The following is a 22,917-nucleotide window of genomic DNA, read 5'->3' as shown; positions in this document are numbered from 1 at the left end:
AGTGTGCACATTTCTGAATGAGAAATGAGTTGCTCCATTGATTTCAATAATGTAGTGGAAGAAAACTTTCAGGTTTGTACAATGCCTAAATGCATTCTATTTAACTCAAGGTACTATTTCATCTTGCGTACTAAAAGAATACATGCCTTTAAGTGGTACCACTTGAGCAGAAATTAACCTCTCACTGTACTCTTTAGACATACTGAAACCAGATTAACTGGACTATATTCCATAATATACTGCAAAACTCAAAAATCAGCATTGTTAAAATAATTTTCCATACCTGCTGGTGGATATGGTGATAAAACTAGGTTGCATTTCATTTACTGGAAGGTTTTAAGATAAAATTAACACTTCACCATTGGATACTAAGAGCATTAAACCAGTTATTGCCTGAGCAATAAAATGCCACACAATCTACTGCTGGGAAATTAGATAAGTTAAATGACTTGGGCTGCCTGATTACTGTAACAGAGGCACCTCATGTGGAATTCCACCAGTCTCTCCAGTTCCCAGCCTGCCAGGCAGCATTGTTTAACATATGGCCCCATAACCATACTGCTACTGAAATCATCACAGTCTTTTGTGTTTATTAAGATAATTCTTGTCCAGAAAAAAGTGCCCCCCTCTCTAATCAACTTTGATGTTTACAAAAATTAAAAAACAAAATTTACTAAACTACTATTAAGGCATGTTAGAAATTGACTTCCAGAATAATGGAAAATTTTCAAGCTCTCAAAATTCTGCTATGTTTATAGGGCAATTCTTAGATTTATGGAAATATACACTGCACTGAGAGAAGAGTGTATTAATTATAAGCTGCTCTGTGGCAAAATGATAGCTTATTTCTACAGTCTTCTTAATTTGATTTAATCAAGACCAACAGGTCTGAGCTTCAAGGGATCAAGTTATATTATGTCCTACAGTGACAGCTTCCATGATGAAAAGTAAACAATAATTGAGGAATCCAAACATTCAGTTTATTAAACTAAGGCTAGTGAAGCCATAGCATGAAAAAAAAGCTGCAGTCATTCGGGACAAGTGGATGATTTTATAAAGCTAAAATCTAAAGACTTAAGACATGGAAAAATTCATAAGTATGAGGAAGTAATAAAACACAAAAATGACCACAAGAATTACAAATATATTTAAATCTCAGACCTGGGAATTGGACTATACACAGCCTTCTAGGGGAGAAGAGAAACGCCTTATATGTTCTGACAGCACTGCACCTTTGGCTTGTTTTCAGTGGTTGGTGGAACATGAATAGGAACCACATTGTTGCTTGGAGACATGTCATTTTCACGTCTGTCTGACATTTGCTTCTGGGAAACAATGCGGTATATCTCTGGGTAAAAAAAAAGAAACAGCAACACCCAGTGTGAACAGACCCATAAATCGTTGATTAAAAAGATACACAGAGGCAGAAGTTATATTCATAAGAGAAAAAAATGCAAATAAACTGAACAGAGGCTGCATATACTCAAAGTTTTATTTTCAAACAGCCACTGATTCGAGTCAACCCATTATTTCACAACAATTTCCCTTAGGGTAAGAAGAGAAATAAAGGTTTTCCATTTCAGAGGGAAAGGTTTACCAATCAGTTAAATAAATCTTGGTCTAAAGAGATTACATAGTTTATGGGCTTAGATCTAAATTTCTACCCTTACCAAAAAAACCTACATACATTGACACTGTACCACAGAAAAATATTTAAATCTGCATTATCAGACACAGTAGGTATTTGTGTTGGCTACATAGGGAAGCATACAACTTCATAAACAAGTCAAAATCCCAAAGAACTCTTGGAAAAGAAGAACGGAAAGATAATGTTTATCAGTGCCTCCTGAACTAAAGTTAAACTGTAATGAAATAATTATTCAAATCAAGCAACTTAAGATTTTCTATGACACTTATCAAAACTAATTGTTTAGCATCTACCTCTTCCACTAAACAAACTAGTGGATGAGGAATGTCGCCTGCCGAATCAGTAAACAAAGGATGATGGGCCATCAAGCCATCAGCCACTGCAGCTGCCCCCCTCTCCCACGGTGCACCCCGAGGGAATTCAGCATGGAGAAAAGTAGGATACTGGCCCTAGATAGTTAAGGTGCATATCAAAGGAATAATTTCAATGAGCCCAGACTCCTGCATCTTCCCATACAAAGAAAAGCCCTAAATTCATTAACTTGAGATGTCTGGTTTTCTTTAATTAACAGGAATCTTTTGATGTTCCAGACTACCTAGTTTTTGTTCATGAAACTCCTATATATCCTGGTTCCTCCCTTACCTCTTCGGAACAGTCTCTCAGAGCTATCTGAGAAGCTGCCTCCCGGGCTTAAGTCCTCAGCAAGTCCGCCAAATAAGACATAATTCTCAACTTTTAGGTTGTGCATTTTTTTCACTCAACAAACTATAAGGACCAAAACTGTATCTACCTTATTCACTGCTGTATCTCCAGCATATAGTAGGGGTTTGATAACTAAGTACACGAATAAATGTTATTAAATTCCTCTACAGCCAAGTATCCTTATTTAATATATTGTATTCGGTCTTACAGTGCACTGCCTAAAAGTAGCTCCCTCTGACTATATAAACTCCTTACAAACAAAGAATGTATCTTATCTTTGTTCTCAAAGTGCTCCCTCCAAAAAAAAAAACCACCCTCAAAAGGTAAGGGAATTCTGGGCTTCCCTGGTGGCGCAGTGGTTGAGAATCTGCCTGCCAATGCAGGGGACACGGGTTCGAGCCCTGGTCTGGGAAGATCCCACATGCCGCGGAGCAACTAGGCCCGTGAGCCACAATTACTGAGCCTGCGCGTCTGGAGCCTGTGCTCCGCAACAAGAGAGGCCGCGATGGTGAGAGGCCCGCGCACCGCGATGAAGAGTGGTCCCCACTTGCCACAACTAGAGAAAGCCCTCGCACAGAAACGAAGACCCAACACAGTCATAAATAAAATAAATAAATAAATAAAAGACCGTGAATTTCTAAAAAAAAAAAGGTAAGGGAATTCTAAAAATGGGACAAATTGACATGATATGCCTCCTATTATGATGGACTATGAAGTATAATATATTCCTATGAATGACACCTGTGTATTCCTACCAAAAATGTTTAAAATGAATTTATCATGAGGAAACAGTTAGATAAATCCAGACTGAGGGACATTCTATAAGACAACTGGCCAAGACTCTTCAAAAAAAGTTACTGCCACAAAATACATTTAAAAGATGAGAATAAATGCTTTAGATGTGGGCTACAGCCCACCTATTTATATTAAATATACGTTAACCACCTATTTAAATTAAATAAACACAATTCAAAATCCAATTCCTCAGTCCAATAGCCATATTTCAAGTGCTCAATAACAACCCGTAGCGAGTGGCTACTCTATTCAGTACCCAGATATGTAACAATTCCATCAATGCAATGTGTTTTCCTTGACCGGATCCTAGGTTTAAACTGTAAAAACCAAATCTATAAAAGACATTATTAGTACAGTTGGAGAAATCTGAATATGAACTTGCACATTAGATAATACTATGTAAAAAAAGTTCTTGGATATGATATACGGTATTGTGATTATGTAGGAGAATGCCTTTTTCTGAGGAGGTAAAATGCTCCAGTGGTTAGTAGTAAAGTGCCATAATGTCTACAGTTTGCTTTCCAAAGATTGAGCAAAGGGGAAGAAAAGTATATTTACACATATAGAAATAAACCGAATGTGGCAAAATGTTAATAACTGAGGATTTTAGATGAAAGATATATGGGTGTTCACTGTATTACTTCTGTAATATTTGAAAATTTTTAAAATATAAAGTTATGGGGGAAAAAAAGAAAGTGGAATCATATTTTCAAATGTACGAACATCATTTGGATTCTAGGTTGAACTGTTAAAATTTGAGACAGGAAATTTTAATATTGTTTGGATAATAGAAGACAATAAGGAATTACTGCCAGTTTTTAAATGGTTTTGTTGTTACAGGTTTAAGTCCTACCTTTTAAATATACATCATGAAATGTTTACAAATGAAATGATGTAATATCTGGGATTTGTTTCAAAATAACGGGGGAGGGAGTAGGTGGAGGAAAGATTGGCTCTGAACTGACGGTTGTTGATGGCTACATGGGAGCTCATGATAGTATCCTACTTTTGGTATGCTGAAAATTTTCCATAACAAAAAAGTTAAAGAAAAGGAAATGTATTAACTAAATTAATACATTTTTTCCAAGTTAAAAACTAATTTCCCTAAAGTTGAATAACAGCAAACTGTAATCAACTGAATATGTGAACTAACAAAAACACTGACAGCTCGTGTGCCTTCTCTTATGCTTTTTTGGGGGAAGCAGGTGGCTAAAACTTATGTTTCAGAAGGTTGACAGTAGTTCAAAGGTGAAGAAGCACCAAGAGAAAAAATTAGATTCCAATAAAGAAAGGTTACTGACTAGAGTTTTATAAAGAAAAAAAGATATGCAGGACGTGGGGTCTTCATTTGAATTCTTTTCATTAAAAAGGGATGGGACCAGGGCTTCCCTGGTGGTGCAGTGGTTAAGGATCTGCCTGCCAATGCAGGGGACACGGGTTCGAGCCCTGGTCCGGGAAGATCCCCATGCTGCGGAGCAACTAAGCCCGTGCGCCACAACTACTGAGCCTGCATTCTAGAGCCCGCGAGCCACAACTACTGAGCCCGTGTGCTACAACTACTGAAGCCTGCATGCCTAGAGCCCGTGCTCCAAAACAAGAGAAGCCACCGCAATGAGAGGCCCGCGCACCGCCACGAAGAGTAGACTAAGAAAGCCCGCGTGCAGCAACGAAGACCCAACATAGCCAAGAATAAATTAATTAATTAATTTAAAAAGAAATTAAAAAAAGGGATGGGACCAGAGTGTCTAGGGTAAAGAGAAAGACAGTCATTCAATCAGGCTAGTGACTAAGAAGTAAAGATAATCATCAACTTACTGTAAAACTATACCATTCATTCTTTATTCTTTATGTTTTCTCTCTAATCCCAAACTGGAAGTCTCTTCTTTCTCAAGTGCAAATGATTAAATGTGACCCTCTACAAATTTAACTTCTTTACAAGTGGTTTTGAATATTACGTTAGGGGAACCAAAACAAAAATTATTTTGCAGGTTCTTAAATAAAAAGCAAATACTGTAAGAAAGGAAAAAGCAGAGTTCTCAGAGAACACAGAAAGGTAAATAATTAAAGAGATCTCATTACAAGGAAAGAAATTTGAGCAGTGTTATAAAACTGCCTGCAAGTACTGCATACTGTTTTGTAGAAGTAGATTATTACTACCTTGCTCCAGTCACCAAAAAGATGTCCGCTAATAAAAATGCCACCCAAGGCAACAAAGAAAAAGGAAAGTGTTGATCAGAAAATTAGGAGAAATTTTTTCTTTCACTTAGAATGGGCACTAAGAAGCTACACAAGTAATTTAACATCTCTTGTGGCTGGGTGTGTCACTTAAAAAAAACTTTGATAAGAAAATATAAAGCAGGTACCTTCTAGCTGGTATCTGATTCGAGAAGGTTATTTAAGTGGGGGGAGGGGAACAGGACTAATAACTTGCTAAACCAGATGCAAATATTTTCCTCTTTCAAGGGCATGTTCTCCTTTAGAACCAAATGTATGTGATATACCAATTCCTGTGCAGACCCTTTTCAAGAAGTCCAAAGGACAGGTAAGGTTAGAAAGAAAAGGGATTCTGCTTTATCATTCTTATATCAGGATCTCTTATATGAGATCTAAATATAAAGTAAAATATTAATATAAAATAGCTTTAAATATAACCGAGTAAAGTTAAATAAATGACGTATGCCTATTTCTACTCTAATGGAAGTATGAATCAAGTTTCAAAGTACATTCTAAAGAAGTTAAATGCAATAGCTCCAAATTGGGGAACAAAAAAAACTAAAATTCCTCAGTCCCTCCAAAAATTGTGAAAATAGCAGAGACCTGAGTTATCCTACTACAGCCTACATCAGAATTTGTTAGACCTTCTTCAAACCTACTGCTCACCATGTAAGTTTCTTGAAGGTCAAAAAAATGCTCTGATTTGACTGACACAAGGTTGCCACATGCAAAGAATCAAAGCCTGATTAAAAGATCCTCACTACTCCAATAAAATTAATGCCTGAAAAACCCTAGCCTCACTTTTAAGAGATAATATGCTAAGTGAACTAAAATTCTTTCAACCAGGAATTCCCTGGCTGTCCAGTGGTTAGGACTCCATGCTTCCACTGCAGGGGGCACAGGTTCAATCCCTGGTCGGGGAAATAAGATCCCACAAGCCACACAGCGCAGCCAAAAAAAAAATTCTTTCAACCACAGAATTAAGAATTTAGTCCCCATACTACAAAGATGGCTTGGACTTATTAATTACACGGAGAAACCTGGAGGACATCATCATAACCAACATCACCAGTAATTAATAAGACAAACAAATATCATGAGCCTTCTGATATGATGCACTGAGAACACTTTTGTGGTATTCCTCCTGAAAATACATAACCAGAACTGAATCACAAGGAAACGTAAGACAAACCCAAATTGAGGGACACTACAAAATAACTGACCCATACCCTTCAAGAAATGTTAATAAACAAAAGACAAAATGAGGAACTATTCCAGATTAGAGAAAACTAAAAAGAGTTATGACAACTGAATACAATGTATGATCTGATTACAGCCTGTCTTTTGCTAATAAGGACATAATTGGAACAGCTGGCAAATAAGATCTGTAGCTTAACATTGATGTGGTACTATTATCTAACTCTCTAATTTTGATCAATGTACTATGGCTATGAAAAGACTATATCCTTGATTTTAGGAAATACACACTGAAAAGCACTTAGGGATAATGGGCAACATGTCTGTCACTCTCAAATGGTACAGGAAAAAACAGTATTATTTATATATTTAGAGAGAGGAAGAAAAAGAATAAAGCAAGTGTGGTAAAATATCAACATCTGGGGAATATGGGTTAAAGGTATTTGCAAATACTTTGTACTATTATTGCAACCTTTAAGTCTGAATCTGTCAAAATTCAAAGTTAAAAGAAAAAATAATACAGTATGGAAAATATGGATTAATAACATCCCTCAATGAACTTGAGGATGAAATAAAACAAAGCTGCACTGAAATTTAGAGGCTAAGCAATGTATCAGGCTCACTCATGCACTAACCAACTACCTCCTAAATATACCATCAGCAAAATTATGTCATGAAGTTACTGTCAAATTCATGGATGTCAAGAATGGCATGGGTCAATTCTAAAAAAAGCAACATGGTTAACTTTGAAGTAACAATGGAGATACATTTTCTAATACATAATTTTGCATCTTAAAAAGTAAAAAGCTATTTTTTTCTTCCAGCAACATCAAAATACAACATAAATGCTCCCTTAATACTGTTAACACGTAAGGCAGAATTAAGCCTAATGAGAATACTGTTCTATTTCCTGTTTTTTCTATGCATTAATACTCCCACTATTATACAGAAAAGTTTAGCACAAACATCCTAACACTTGCAAAACACAGATGTCTGCTGCCATATGCAGTGATCTCTGATCCCACAGGTCAACACTGAGATTTATTACAGGAAGCTGAGGAAATAGTGGCTATATAGAGAGGAAAGGTGGTAGTACTAAGTGAAGCTCAAGCCTTGTTTGCTTTCAAGCAATATTAATTAAGCAGTAACAAAAGCTTAATCAAGAGTGAATTTTAAGAGAAACAGCCAGATGTTCATCATTCAGGACAAAACAGATCAATTTTAAGTATATACCACTGCTTATTGATTAGTTCATGTTTGAACAGATCATAAGTTCAATGTTACAAAATGATACATAAAATAGTTAACTGCAGATGGAAGAAAACACTTGGCCTCATTTTCACTCAATATGAGAATAAATGGGCTATAAATTGAAATCAGAATGGGCTAGAATTGTAGCAGAGATTTGATAGGACATAAAAAATAACCCAACAAGGACTAACTAAAGTTTTTTCAAATGAGGTTTTTCAGAGGCCTTAAGAGACTCACAGACTTTGAAGATGATTTAATTCACTCATGTTAAGACACTGAACCTTAGGACTAGGGAGGTTCACTGACTTTAGTTACACATGGAATGAGAGCAAAGTGATAAAAAGTAAAACCTACAGCTCCTGGGTCTCAACTGAGTATTCAACACATTGACCCAAGAGAAACCACGCAAGTGCTTAAAAAGGAAAAAAAGTAGGATTTGCAGACATACTGCGTATTCAATCAGATCTTGCTTGTTTGAAACAATCTGCAATGAAAGTTGACACAAAGATTCTAAAAGAAAGCTACTGTGTTCCAAAAACCGTATATCCAACCCTAGCACCAGTCCTTTATTTACTATTTTTCTGATAACAGAAAAGAATTCTAATAAACCAGGTATGTAAATCATCAATATAGTTTATTTTTAATGAGTTTTTTTTTTCATACCTTAACTGCTATTTAGCTACCGATATCAAATATTTACAATGTACCAGGGACAGCTAAGTATTTTACATGTACAAACTCATGTACTCATTTTTGGAGTCTAGAGTAGATGTCTCAATGACAGACAATTCTTTTCTATGAGTTAGGTTATAGAGACAAAAACCTTTAAGTCACAACATTAACAGTCAAGTCAAATCATATCACAAGGTATTTATAAATACAAGCCCTTACTTGAAAGAAAATAACAGAACTCCCAAAACATATTTCAACTTTAAATACGAAGAAATTAAGGGCTAGAAAGGTTAAGTAACTTGCCTAAGATTATAGAGCTAATTAATAAGTGGAGGAGCCAGGACTAGAAACCAAGTCAGGCTTCTAAGCCCATGTTCCTAAACCCTAAGTTTTATTCCCTACATTTTTACAGTAAAATAACATTTAAAAGCTAAAATCTGTTGGTCTCCAATACAAGTGCTGCATACGAAGAATAAAAATCTTCTTACATTATAATTGGAAGCTCATTTACTTAACCATTTCTCCATATATTTTTAGAACACCACATAAGATCACTATATATTAAGACTATACTCTAAATTATGAGTTCTTAAAAGTAATATACAGGGACCTCCCTAGTGGTCCAGTGGTTAAGACTCCACGCTCCCAATGCAGGCAGCCTGGGTTCGATCCCTGGTCAGGGAACTAGATCCCTCATGCCGCAACTAAGACCCAGCGCAGCCAAATAAATAAAATTTTGTAAAGTAATATACATTTTTAAAGTACTTAAAAACAACTCACTGAAGTGCCTATTAGAGGGTTAAGATTAAACTTTCAGATGAATTGTTCATTCTATTAAAGTCAGGGTAAATATGAGTCAACATAAATAAAATGTCCTCTTATCCCTGAGGTTGACCTGGTCTACACATCCATATTCCAAAACAGCATGAATTTTTTTCCTTTCCCACTACCTATTTAAACTTTTCAGTATGTAATCACTGGCTGATTTTCTCCACAGGTGACACCTTGCTTCTTATCCAATAATAGATCATGGCAGAATTTTACTTTTTGTTTTCTCATTTAAGATTTTAAGAATATATTTTTCCCTGGGTGCTTCTATAAGAAATCAGAACCAAGAATGCCTTTTCTTTACTGAATTTCAAAAGGGCATTCATATCTTTCCATAAATGGGATCTCAATATTTATCTTATAAAAAGTACCATTAAGCATTGTTTTGTGCTTATGACCATGAAATATGGAATTCATGGACCAAAGTAATAACAGAAGTAAACAAATTATTTTCAAAGTATTTTTCCCACTATAAACCAGGTGAATTAGGATGATTAAAGCTCAGCAAGCAAGGGTTGTAACTAATTTTGTACTCTAAACAGGTCTTGCGATAGTAGCTCTCAAATGATAGTCATTCTCAGTGTGATTTTATAGTTTAGTTTCCTGATTAATTTGTTTAAATTTCCTTCCTAATACTTCAAATTCCCACTGGTATAATCTAAAAATGCAAGTCTTACCTGTCAAGATTGTCTGAAAAGCAGCTTCTACATTTGTAGAGTCTAGAGCAGATGTCTCAATGAATGACAAACCATTCTTTTCTGTGGGGAGACACAAAAACTTCAGTCTTGTCAAATTTTAATACAAGGGATGTATTAAAGCCTTCAAAAGGAAAGTAACAGAACTTTTTTAAAGCCCAAGACCTCCCCAGCTTCTTGAGGAATAAGAGCACATGTTACTTCCACTTTAGTAGATTAAAAATGACAGCGAGAAATTTTCACTGACTTCTTAATTAAAATAAATACTCATTACATCTAAATACCACCACTAGCAATGAACAACACTAGGCATAATGTAGTAAACTTATCAAATACTCAGCTAATTTCATCCCTTACTGGGCTTCTCCCCATCAACCACATAGCTATGGTATGAATGTGGGTGGGTATATGTGATTCACTCAGATTTCTGTGACTGTATTATATGAAATAAAGCTTCTCTCCTAGAAAGCTGAAAAACTGTGACAGAAAATTTTATTCACAGCATAATCAATAGTGGAAGGTCACAACTTTCACTAGTCAAGAATGTACAATGTTGCCTTCTAGTAGGCTGCCCCTACCAACACGGAGTCAATAGATAGGCAGATCCTCTATAAAGCCAGAAGAGTTACAACTCCTAAGCAGCTACATTCCGGTTGGTCCTTGACCACTCCCTGGGCCACTACTTTTCCGACACACATAGAACAAGCCTTAGTAAAACACAGACATAATGGAAAAAGGCAGGAAGCACAAAATAAACATAGATTTCATCTACCCATTCCAGGGAGAGAAAAGAAGACACTATTAATATTCAATTTTTGGCAGCAAAAACTCAAAATACAACAGTTTTAATAACTCAAAGTTAAGCAAAAGAGTCGTACAGTCATCACACACTTTCAAAACAACAATACTTGTTAAGCGTTCATGTCTACCTTTCCAAAACTACTGTAACCGATTACCCTCATGGGAGGGTTATCAAAACTGCAAGAAATACAGAATCACTGTAATATCACAGAATTCATATCACTAACCTGCAAAAGCTCTTGCTTCATCTGTAGGAACCGCCCTGAGATGGCGCAAATCACTCTTATTGCCCACAAGCATGATAACAATGTTACTATCAGCATGATCTCTCAGTTCTTTCAGCCATCGCTCTACATTTTCATATGTGAGATGTTTAGCAATGTCATAAACCAATAAGGCACCTACAGCTCCACGATAGTATCTGAAAACAGAAACATGTATTTAACTATTAGAAAACAACCACAAGATGGAAGAGAACACAAGAAAAGACTAAGTATATGGAATATATATACATACACACACATACACACATATATATATATTTAAACACACTTATAAATTTTAGAATCCTAATACCGGAATTCTTTAAAGGAAACAAAACAGTACCTTTTCCCAATACCAAAAGTCAGCTAATTCACTTTGGTAGCCTATTTCACAGAACTTAAAAAACTGTGAGACTTACGCTGATGTTATAGCTCGGTATCGCTCTTGCCCTGCCGTGTCCCATATCTGTGCTTTTATTGTTTTCCCATCAACCTGGATGCTTCTTGTTGCAAACTCTACTCCAATGGTGCTCTTGCTTTCAAGATTAAACTCATTTCGAGTAAATCGAGACAGGAGGTTACTCTTTCCAACACCAGAATCTCCGATAAGGACAACTAAAAAGACAAAGAACTTAATGTCAGATGAATGAGGCACGCACATTCACAATGCCATCATGTTTTAAAGCAAAAAAGACAGGGCATCTGATTTTTAAAAAGGGATGAGGGTGGGGGTGGAGCTGAGTGCCCATGTTATCAATAGATAAAACCAATTTATTCTTTTTAATGTGTTTCTACCTGCATAGTGACTTCCATACATCATCTGCTTAGCACAGATAAAGTATCCTGTCTCACACATGCAAATTTTAATCATAGGTCTACTAGGCACTGATGACAGGCTAATGCATTAATTTAACAATCAACGCTATACCAACCTTACTACCTTAGAAGGTAATAACTTGAAAGATAAATCCTAAACCAAATGAACAATTTGTGATATGAAAATGTATTAAACATGAAAGCAACAAAGGATGTTAGTGCCTTAAGTATGTTCTACTTAGTCTCATCAAAGCCTGGATGACCTCAGGACTCATACCTAGGCAAAATGAAACACACGTAACACAGAAGGCATCAAGTTTATAAACTTTGCCACCCAGATCACAGAAACTACAATGGCCCTTCATAGTTACATTTACCAGACTGGCAGGAGACTAGAGACCTCTCCAAAAACAAACACCCCTCTAAGTTTAACAGGGGCCCTAGAAAGCTGACTAATAACTCTGAGTCAAAGCCAAAGCAAGGAGGGCCTACACTTTTACTTACAACTTAATGACTTAAAAAAAAAAAAAAAAAAGGTTTGATTAAATGAATTTATTTCCTATGATTACTATAGGAGGCAGTTTATTTACTAGCTAGATACAGTGGATTCTTTTTCACCTAAGGTGATATTACACTTCAAAAACAATGGGGAAATAGGCAGTCAACTTGTTTTAAAGCATTTCTATCTTAATTTAAAGAACAAATGAGTTCACAGGTTTACAGAATCTGAGCTTGATAACATTTTTTTCCTTGGTAAAAAATTTTATCAGGATTTCAGAAAATATTATACTTATTCCTACTGTTGACTACTAATGCTACTTCTTAGTTCTTATTAGCTAATGGACTTAGATACCAGGACTAGATAATCAAACATGCAAGAATAACACCAGGAATAAGACCATGCCTTACTAACGAGACTGGTATCTGGTAGTGGGTGGCAAGGGCAGTGAAAACGGTGGGAGCTCACTGCACTCAGGTCAGAGGGCAGAGTCCATTACACATTCCTTCCTTGCCACAAGAGCGGATATAAGCTGGCCTCTGGACAGTCTTGGAGAGAGTACAATTAGCAAATGCATATCTTTCTGGCCTCCTCTATCAGCTGATTCAGCAAGAAGTCATCCCAGCAGCAGTGACCCCATGCAGCAAAATGCATAGTTATTTCTAGTTATATAGTCAATTAGAGGTGTCAGAGGTACTGCAGCAAACACAGATAATACAGTAAATGCTTTAATTTGGATACCAGGGAAGAAGATGCTAAGGTCATGAAAGTAACGTACAAAAACAATGCACTTCCAATTTTACAGGATAGTTGGTTGATATGTTAGTTCTCAAGGTCCCCCATTCTAGATGTGAAATGAAATCCCAGTTTCAGTAATCAAGTCCACCCTATTAGCAGGGTGTACTCACGGCTGCCTCTTAGTGTAAGAGGCTGGATGTTCTGCTGAGGAAAACTCCTTTGAATCTTTTCTGGCCCCACGCTAGCACTGAGGTATAAAAGCCTCACTTGAAGTGGGAATAGGAAAGAAGGGGAAAACCAAAAAGCTGAACGTTTCTACTGCACAGGCACTCAGATACATCAGATACATCGATTTAGAAGCCAGTCATTTAGTTTAAAGCCAAAGAGCAAAACATCTAGAATGATAATGCCTTTGGAAAATAAATAAATAACTCAAAGAACGTTTTCTCCATCCCACAAAAACTCTAGTACTTTCAAATTTTGGTCTCTTGCCTTTCAACCTCCACTTTAATGATTATGTTCAATATCTCCCCATCCTCAAATCTTTATGCCATCATAAAAATATTTAGTGAGGGCATGTTTTCCCCTTGATATAACCAATTAATTTTAACATAAAATTAGTACCCTTATCTGAAAATATTTCAAGATTCATGAATACTTTATATAGTATAAAATAGTTATCTCAACTAGACATGGACAAGGCTGACAGAATTATGACTAGCAACTTGTTAAAGGATTGTATCTTAAATGACAACAGAAGGTATTGGCTCTTTAAGAATAGCGCTGCCAAGATAATGCTGAGAAATGACACACTAAGGAAAGCTGCTTCTATTCAGTTGCCAAATGAGAAACCACACCAAGAAAGGTTATATTTAGGCTAACTAAAAAATAAACAAACTAGAATGGATTAAATTACCTAAACAACAGAAGAGAATTTACTGGCTATGATTTTTTAAAAAAAACAAAAACCGGTAAGTTCATAGACTCAGACTTAATTTCTAATCAACAGTTTCTCTCATTAAGATCACAATACTTAATTGATTTTTTTAAATGAGACAAACTATATGATCACATCCTATAGTTCAAGAAAGGAATTTGCAGTTTTTCCTATACTTTCCATAACTAGTATCTTAGGTTAAAAGTACTTCCACTTTAAACATTTTATAACTATAGCCATCTACATAACATATATATACGTGTGTGTAAGCATAAATTAAATAACAGCATCTGTATATGAAACATGTATCACATTTCTAAAATAACCTGATAATATTCATTACCACTTGGTTAACCTCATCTGCTGAATTTTACGTATCATCTCTAATATCTAATGCTAAATTTGGTTCATTATATATCAAATACTAGGCTGCTAAATGCCATAAAAACAGAATATACATATTAACTGACCGTTATTTAACAAAAATTTCCAACTCTTCAACCACATTTAGTTTTACACACTCTCTTGCAAACTAACGTACTGGACTAAAATTTAATTCAACAAATCAATCATAGTATCTCAGACCTAAAAGTTATCACCTGAAGGAGTAACTGATAATTTTCATACTGGCTTTTATAAATAAACTTGGAGATCTTTCTACTCTTTCAACTATTCATAGTCCAACCTCACCAAGTCTTTAAAATTCAATAAGGCTGAAGTCTAGACAAGTTTTTCTAGATTCAGCAGAACCCAAATTGCTCAACCAAAAGTTGTGAAAGAAAACCTATCAAGATGCAAGACAGCAAAGTTCCTATGATCGGTCCCACTGGCAATCAGCTGACGGTTAATTACTACTGACCTTCAATGAGATTGAAAAGAAAATGGTGTAGACTATGTATCCAGGTATTTTCAGAAAATGTGACTCTGACTGAATTGGTGTCTACCACAATATTTGTAAATAGGAACTATGATTGATTCACACTTCACTTACGTGTCCCAAAGGGCCTTAACCACATTGTGTGTAAATATTTGTGGAATTAAAGTTTTTAAAAAGTCAAGTTTTAAAAAATAAAATTAATTCCCCACCTCCACCAAAAGTCTCACTGTTGAACTTAACTAAAGATTAATGTTCAAGAACAAATACATAGTTTAGAATAATGCTCCTGCTCTCCCCACATTACAGTCCCACTTGGACCACTCCATCCTACACCAATCAAAATATCCCTTCATTTTCCACTGGTTAAGAGTTACAAACCAATTTACAATTCCCTCAACTCTTAAGTTTGCTAGGTAAGCATTCTTCCAGCTAGACAGCTGCACTCATCTCAGGGAATAAATCTATGTAGAATGAAACCATTTAAAATGACATTATTGTTGCTTCACTTTAAATTATAATTGTATAAATAAGAAATTGGCTATATAATCATCACAGAAGTTAAAAAGTGACTCATATCCTTAAGAGCTTTAAAAAAAAGTGGAAATCTTTCTCAGCAGAATTTTTAAAACACCTTATCCAACAGCAAAATGTACAACACATGAAACCATAACCCATGGAAATATAAAACACTTTAGGAGGTCCTAGTTTTAAATTTCTTTACTAATACTTAAACGCTCTTACAGTTACAGATTTAAGGTTTAAAAAAAAACCGATGAGAACCATAGTAACTTCTTCCACATTATTACCATTTATTGAGTCCTCACAGAAGCTAAAATTTTACAATCAGTCTCATTTAATTCTCACAACAGCCATGAGAGGTTTTTTTTTTTAATAGATGAGGGAACTGAGGCTCAAAAAAGTCATCTTGCCAAAGGTCACAAAGCAAATATAAGACCTGAGTCAGTATTTGAACCCAGGCCTGTGTGATTCCAAAGCCCTGTGCTCTCTCACTCATTGTTAGTAGGATGGTCTAAACCCAAAGCTAAGTTAAAATTTCTTAAGCCAATCCAGGATACTGAGTATTCTTTGTGAGAAAATAACTGACTTCTATAACCAACATTCAAGTTCTAAAACAAACAGGAGAAATACTCTGATAGTCTATCTCATCCTAAATTAACTACTTCAAAAGTATCTAGCTGCCCACTGCCCTTGCACCTTGTTTAAAAAAACACATCTCTCTTTAATGACTAAACCCCAGTCTCCAGGGTCTCATTTAAGTAACTGCACCAGACCTCAGATGCCTTCAGCCAAGAGTGTGCAAACTAATCCATGTTTCTTTTTTGTATTTGTAAAATGCATTAAGTACCCTCTTCTCCATAAATGGCTTTCCACTATCAGGGGGGTGGGAGTGGATACTGAAGGTACTCACCCTATATAAAAATTTCTGGCCCAGAAGAATAAGTGGTGATAAGAGCATATCATCCGCTAGTGTGCCAAGATTTGCAAAGTATTGGTAAAGCAATGTTTCCTGCTTGTTTAGTCAACCATTCTTAGCACCCAGTGGCACAGTCAGAAACAGTCACCAAGCTTAACATTCTTTTTAAACTCCACCCTCCACTGTAAAGCTTTAATAGCAATGGCTTCTTCCTCCTTGGTAATGATCTTTGTTCAGCATACTACTGATGGCTGCCCTCCTAATTCAGGAGCAGAGAAAGACCATCAGAGAGAGCGCATTCATCCAACAAAAAAATCATTTAGTGTACTCTTCTCTCAATGAAAACTGTACCCGTTATTTTTGATTAAAAAAAAAAAACTATTTCCATTCTTTCTGGACTAACCAATAAGCAATTCTTTTTTTTTACTCCCCACCCTCCAATATGTTTTGTCCAAGTGCACTACATGTTTCCCTACCTTATGAAAAATATTTAATTTGACCAAAGAGCACACAACTTCCCCATGCCGCCCCCCCCCCACCTTTGGGAAAAGGTATGCGGCCAACTAGGACTCTTCCCTTCCTGTTCTAAAAACACCAAAAGGTTGGATCCTCCCAGTGTTGCAGCAGGAAGCAACCAGTCCACAGCGATAAAGAAAGCTAGTATTTGTGCAGCGCACAACCTTTCCTGCTCAGGAACTGGGCCTTCAGGTCTGGCAAGGATAACAGCCACCACCCATCCGCAACCCCTTCTCTCGAGCAGAGTCAAGAGCTATCCCAGGCTGGCTGCCTCTGGGAAGGGAGGGTAGAAGAAAAAAGGCTTGGTGGCAAGTCACATCGGTCTGCCGGGTCACTGCGACAAGTGCGCGCGTGGGTGCTGGGACGATCCCTCCTGCCCTACCCCCCCAGCGTCGGGGTCGCACACGAGACGTGGGAGAGCTCTTCAACCATCTGGGGAGGGAAGGCAGAGAAAGAGCTACCAATGCTGAGGGCAGTGAGAGAAGGTTACTGACCGAGAGAACTGTGGGGCGGGTGGGGGTGGGGCCGCCGGCCCGTGCGGCTTTTTACCAGGGCCTGGCCCCGGTCATGGAAGAAGAGTGCTAGGAGAGGCGTCTGTCCGAGGGGAGGGGAAGGGGCTCTCCCGAGAGGAAAGGGAGGCGGATAAGAAAAAGACCTGTACTGGGAGCGTGCGTCGAGGGAAAGGTGAAGAGCGGAGGGAAGGGCCTGTCAGAGGGGCTCAGGGAGGGTGTATACTGAGGGGGAGGGGGCGCTCAATCCGAAAAGATGGACGGTGGGAGGGGCGCCCCTTTGAAGGAACCCTGGAACCCGGGGAGGAAGGAAGGCGATTTGGGAGACGGCAGCCGGCCGCGAGAAGGGCGCAGGGAAGGGGCTCTGAGGCGTCCTCAGGCCTCTAGGGAGGTCGCTAAGAGACCGCTGTGTGGTGAGGATCCCCTCTGTGACGGGAGGAAAAGGAGCTGAGCTGGGAGACCGAAGGACGAACCGCACACAGACGAAGGGCTGAGGAAGGCCGATCTCAGGGCAGGGGCAGCCCGCGGGCGGGTCCCCCGGGAGTGTCCCGGGCCCCCGAACTGGGGCTCGGGGGAGATGTTCGAGAGCCCGTGGCCTCACCTTTGAAGAGGTAGTCGTACTCGTCGTCGCGGGTGCCCATTGCGCGGCCGAGAAGCGAAGGGGCGGGAGCAGCAGTGGTACCGGTGGGACCAGGGGGCGTCGCTGCAGGGGTAAACCGAGCGCCGAGCTTCAGCGGCCGGACCCGGTAAAGAACCCCTCCCTGCCGCTACGCCACTTCCGGCAGGCCCCCGCCCCTAAGGGGAAGTACTTCCGGGGAGGCGGTGCCCCGCCCCTGAGCCTAAGAAGGGCGGTGCTCTCGGGTTTCGCTTACGTTTTCAAATTCTCGTCCCCCCGCTCCGCCCCCCACCCCGGGAGGTTCAGAGCGGATACTGAGCCCTGAACTCCCGGCTGACCTTCCTAGCGGCGGGTCTCCACACTTAACGGTCTCTCCCTCATTCCACGCGCCGCCATGCCGCGAAGCGGGGCGCTGGGGAGCGCTTCAGCACTGCCTCTGGTGGTTGGTTTGTGGATGGGGGCAGGGTTCTTTAAGGATTAGGGAGCCGAAGGCGACACTGCGAGCGTGGCGGTTCCATGGTGTAATGGTTAGCACTCTGGACTCTGAATCCAGCGATCCGAGTTCAAATCTCGGTGGAACCTACACTGCTGGGTTTTTATGTTGTTTTTTTTTATCCTGGCCACGCTTTTATAATTCACTTACTTATTCACTAGGTGATTGTACACCTACGGTATATGTGTCCTTGAACTAAGTAGGGAGAGAATGTCACAAAATAGTATCTTTGCCCAGGAAAACCAAATACCTTTCTCTCTTCAATTCTGTACTCTCTGTCACCTAGGTGTCTCCTAAGTAGCCTCTGCTCTTCGCCCCCCCGCCCCCTTTTTTTTAACCTGGGCCCTCTTCAAAAGCTTCCATGAAAGTTGATTCCTTTTGCTAGAATTTTCAACCTCCAACTTCATTCAAGGGCAGGCACTTCTCACTCCTTTTCTCCTGAAATCTCTCAAACCTTCTCCAGACGTCATTCAGAGAACCTCGCCCACCCTCCTCATCAAGATTCATCAAGAACTTCTTGAACCCTATTTGTCATCCTCTAAGCTAAACCTGGTTACATAATTATTTCATTTAACACGCAGAGCAAAGGATGGCAATTTCCATTTTAGCAGAAATGTGGATGAGGAGACTCAAGTGATTTGCCAAAGATCACGCAGCAGGGCCTCCCTGTATTTGAAGAGAGTTTTTGTAATGCCAAAAAGCTTTTCCCATTTATTGTCAAACCCCACTACCACCTATGTGCAATTTAGACTTTTGGGCAAGAGTGCCCAGTAAGCAGCGTAATGGCTCCCCAAAGATGTCCACTTCCCAATCCTTGGGCACTGTGAATATGCTAGGTTACATGGCAAAGGGGAATTAGGTTGCAGATGGAATTAAGGTTGCAAATCAACTGACTTTAAAATAGGATGATTATCCTGGATTTTCCAGGTGGGCCTAATGTCCTCTCAAGTGTCCTTAAAAGTGGCAAAGGGAGACAGAGGAGGTCAGAGTGATGTGGTGTGAGAAGGCCTCAACCAGCCCTTGTGGCTTTGAACATGGAGAAAGGGGGCCAGGAGCCTAGGAACGCAGAGGCTTGTAGAAGGTGGAAAAGACACACACAAAAAAGAAGAAGAAGATGGAAAAAGCAAGGAAATGGAGTCTTCCCTAAGGCTCCCAGAAAGAACACAGCCCTGCTGACACCCTGATTTTAGCCCAGTGAGACCCATGTCAGACTTCTGACCTATAGAACTATAAAATAATAAATTTCTGTTGTTTTAAGTCACCAAGTCTGTGGTAATTTGCTACAGCAGCAATAGAAAACTAATACAGTGCCATTTTCAGTGCTTTCCATGACTGTATAAACCAACAGAAGGTTTACCTAAGGCCTAGGTACTGCCTTGTGCAGGGGTGGTCATTATCCACACTGGGGGAGATGCACAATATTACTCAAGCAGCTAAATATTATGTTTACTACAGATTATTTATAAGACACAGTCCTAGCACTATTCAGGTGAGTAGACAAGGTAGACCCAAGAAAGGTGGAATATCAATAACAGTTCTGAAGGAGTAACTAATGAGAGTTCTGGCAACAAATGCCAGAGTTCAGAGGGACTGAGATGACTAGGAAGAACTCCCCAGAAGAGGAGGAGCCAGCATTGACTCCTGAAGGAAGAAGCAAGTAAGGAAACTCATTTTGGGAAATGGAGGAAATTAGATGATAAGAGCATGTTAAGCAAGGCCATTAATGCCAGAGGAATAATTATGAACTTTTTCCCTTAAGTCATTGTTTCTCAACGTGTGTCCTGAGAAGGTCAATAGCATTCCTCAAAAGAAGGATTGCATGCTCAAATAAATTGAGAAGCACTATACACTGTCTCCCTGCCTTTGAAGTTCCCCTACCACTGGTGTCTGAATATTCCACTCTGAAGAAAAAAGTTTTAACTGTATTGAACACAGCATTTCCCAGATTCACCTGTGAACAAAAAAAGAACAGAGTATCATTCAACATCCAGTTATACAAGGGTTAAATCACAACCCACTGCAGTCACCCACAGTGCAACAGTGCACCCTGAGGAGAATTTAGGATGAAAAAAACTGGATGAGGCATTCTGTGCTTTGGCTAAACAGCCCCTAGATAATTAAGATGCTTATCTCAGGAAAAATTTTAATGACCCCAGGTTCTTGCATCTTCACATGCATAGAAAAGCACTAAAATCACTAACTTGAGATCTGTTCTTTGTGATTAGCAGTAATCTTTAACCAAGATCTGTGCTTTGCTATATGTATTTCCTAGCCAAAAAATTCATATGTATACTGGCTCCTCCCCTACCTCTTAAGTGCAGTTTCTCAAAGCTACTTTGAGTCTGTCTCCCTGGCTACAGTCCTCAATAAGACTCTGAATAAAACTTAACCTCACAACTCTTACGTTGTGCATTTTTCTTTAAGTTGACACACCAAACCACAGAACTCTTTTCCCATGGAACACCTGTTAGCATCCCTCTGAACACTTTGGGGGAGTCATAAAAGATTTGTGGACAGAGGGGTGATTGAAGTAAACCTAGTCTTAGGAAAAGTAAGCTGGCTGTGGACTGCAGGACTGAGGTGAAGAAAGACTGGAGATGTGAGTATCAGTTAGAAGGCTACTGAGGTTAAACAGACACAAACTGGTGTAGAAATAGAAATGAGGTGTAGCTATAGGAATAGAGAAGAAAGAAAAATCAAAGGCTGTTGTGGAAAAAATGGTGAATGGATTCCATGGACATAGGAGAGAATTAGGACTTTACTTTCTTGTTTTGGGGAAGAGGGCTAGTAATTGCTTGATGTATCTTTTTTTAATCTCTCAAGAGATATAGGAACCTAAAGTAAATGACTTAACCTATACAGAAATGTAGATTAAATCCTTAAAGTCCTCCTCCACTTCAATTCCTCCTTCAAACCCAGAGTAACTGCTACATTTTCTTTTAATATATATAAAATCAGGTTATGTGATAAATTCCTCATCTTGAAAAATCTTTCCACACTAGTCCATATAGATTTAACTCATTTGGTGCATCGATTTCCTTAGCAAGGATATACCATAGTTTGTACAACCATTCCCATTCCCTAACCCATGGAGATGGCAGATACTGAGGATTCACCAAATTAAAACTTATTCCTAAACTGTTTCTTCCTTGCCCACTTCCTCCTTAGAGGCTAGAAAAGCAAATATTCATTTTCCCAGCTACCCTACAATATTTTATATACTAGTATAAAAATATACTAGCAATATCTTGGACTTCCCTGGTGGAGGAGTGGTTAGGACACCCAATGCAGGGCACACGGGTTCGATCCCTGGTCCGGGAAGATCCCACATGCCACGGAGCAACTAAGTCCGTGCCCTGAAACTACTGAGCCTGCGCTCTAGAGCCCGCAAGCCACAACTACTGAGCCAGCATACTGCAACTACTGAAGAGACCACGCAGCAACAAAGACCCAATGCAGCCAAAACATATATGTGTGTGTATATATATATATATATATATATATATATATATATATATATATATATATACACTAGCAATATTTTTAATTTTTGCCTATCTGGTTTGCCCAATAATTTCCACTTCTCCGATAACCAGTGAGTTGTAAACATTTTCTCCTATGTTTAATAGCCAATTTATATTTCTTCTGTGAATTGCCTGTCAATATCCTTGGCCATTTTCTTTTTGGGTTGTTTATCTTTTCTTATTGATGTGAAGGATCTCTTTATATATTCTACCTTTTAATCCTTTGCCTGTTATATATATGTGGCACAAATATTTTCTCCAAATCTATCACCTGATTTCTAATTTTATTAATGATGCTTTTTTCCCATACAGAAGTTTTAAATTTTTATTTAATCAAATCTCTCTCAGTCATTTCTTTTATGGTTTCTGAGTATTGCATTTTACATAGAAAGGCTTCCTCTCCACAGCAAGGTTTTTCAAAAAATTTTTTTCTTCAACTATTATTTATAACTTTTTTCTCCACCTGAATTTTAGGTATATTGAGGATGAAGCAGGGATCTAAATTAATTCTTTCCAAATGGATAGCCAATTGTTTCAACATCATTTATTTTAAAAGTCTATCTTTTTTCCCCACTGTTTGAAATGTCTAACTTATTATAAATAAATTTCATACAAATAAATAAGCCTATTCTTCAATCTTCACACAATACCTCTGACAGCCAGAGAGGAACACTGCTCAGATGTCCCTTCAAGAAAGAGTCTGTTGTGAGAAGTGTAGTTGGCTGACAGTCTCCAGTTGCCACACCTCCAAGACCCACTACAACATTCACCCTGAAGCCACACTCCCTCTGGACTGTTCTCAAACAAGGATTGAGCACAGTGGGGATCCTACAGCTGACCAGTTCTGTCCAAAATGGGGCTCTTCTAATGAGCAATCTTTCTCTGGAGCTC

General features: G+C 38.5%; 1 protein-coding gene across 1 annotated transcript; it reads right to left on the bottom strand.

The window, feature by feature from the left end:
- Nucleotides 1-958: 958 nt before the first annotated feature.
- Nucleotides 959-18,183, bottom strand: RAB11A (RAB11A, member RAS oncogene family). The gene is made up of 5 exons (XM_082448207.1): nucleotides 17,995-18,183; nucleotides 11,486-11,681; nucleotides 11,031-11,224; nucleotides 9,985-10,065; nucleotides 959-1,348 (listed from the first exon to the last, which is right to left on the bottom strand). The coding sequence occupies exons 1-5, from the start codon at nucleotides 18,032-18,034 to the stop codon at nucleotides 1,209-1,211; spliced, it is 651 nt and encodes a 216-aa protein (XP_082304333.1). The 5' UTR covers nucleotides 18,035-18,183; the 3' UTR covers nucleotides 959-1,208.
- Nucleotides 18,184-22,917: the final 4,734 nt, after the last annotated feature.

This window comes from Balaenoptera physalus (assembly GCF_965194825.1).
Source record: "Balaenoptera physalus genome assembly, chromosome: 2".
Classification (NCBI taxonomy): Eukaryota; Metazoa; Chordata; class Mammalia; order Artiodactyla; family Balaenopteridae; genus Balaenoptera; species Balaenoptera physalus.
The sequence above is the reverse complement of the archived record's forward strand: the minus strand, read 5'-3'. Positions and strand labels throughout refer to the sequence as shown.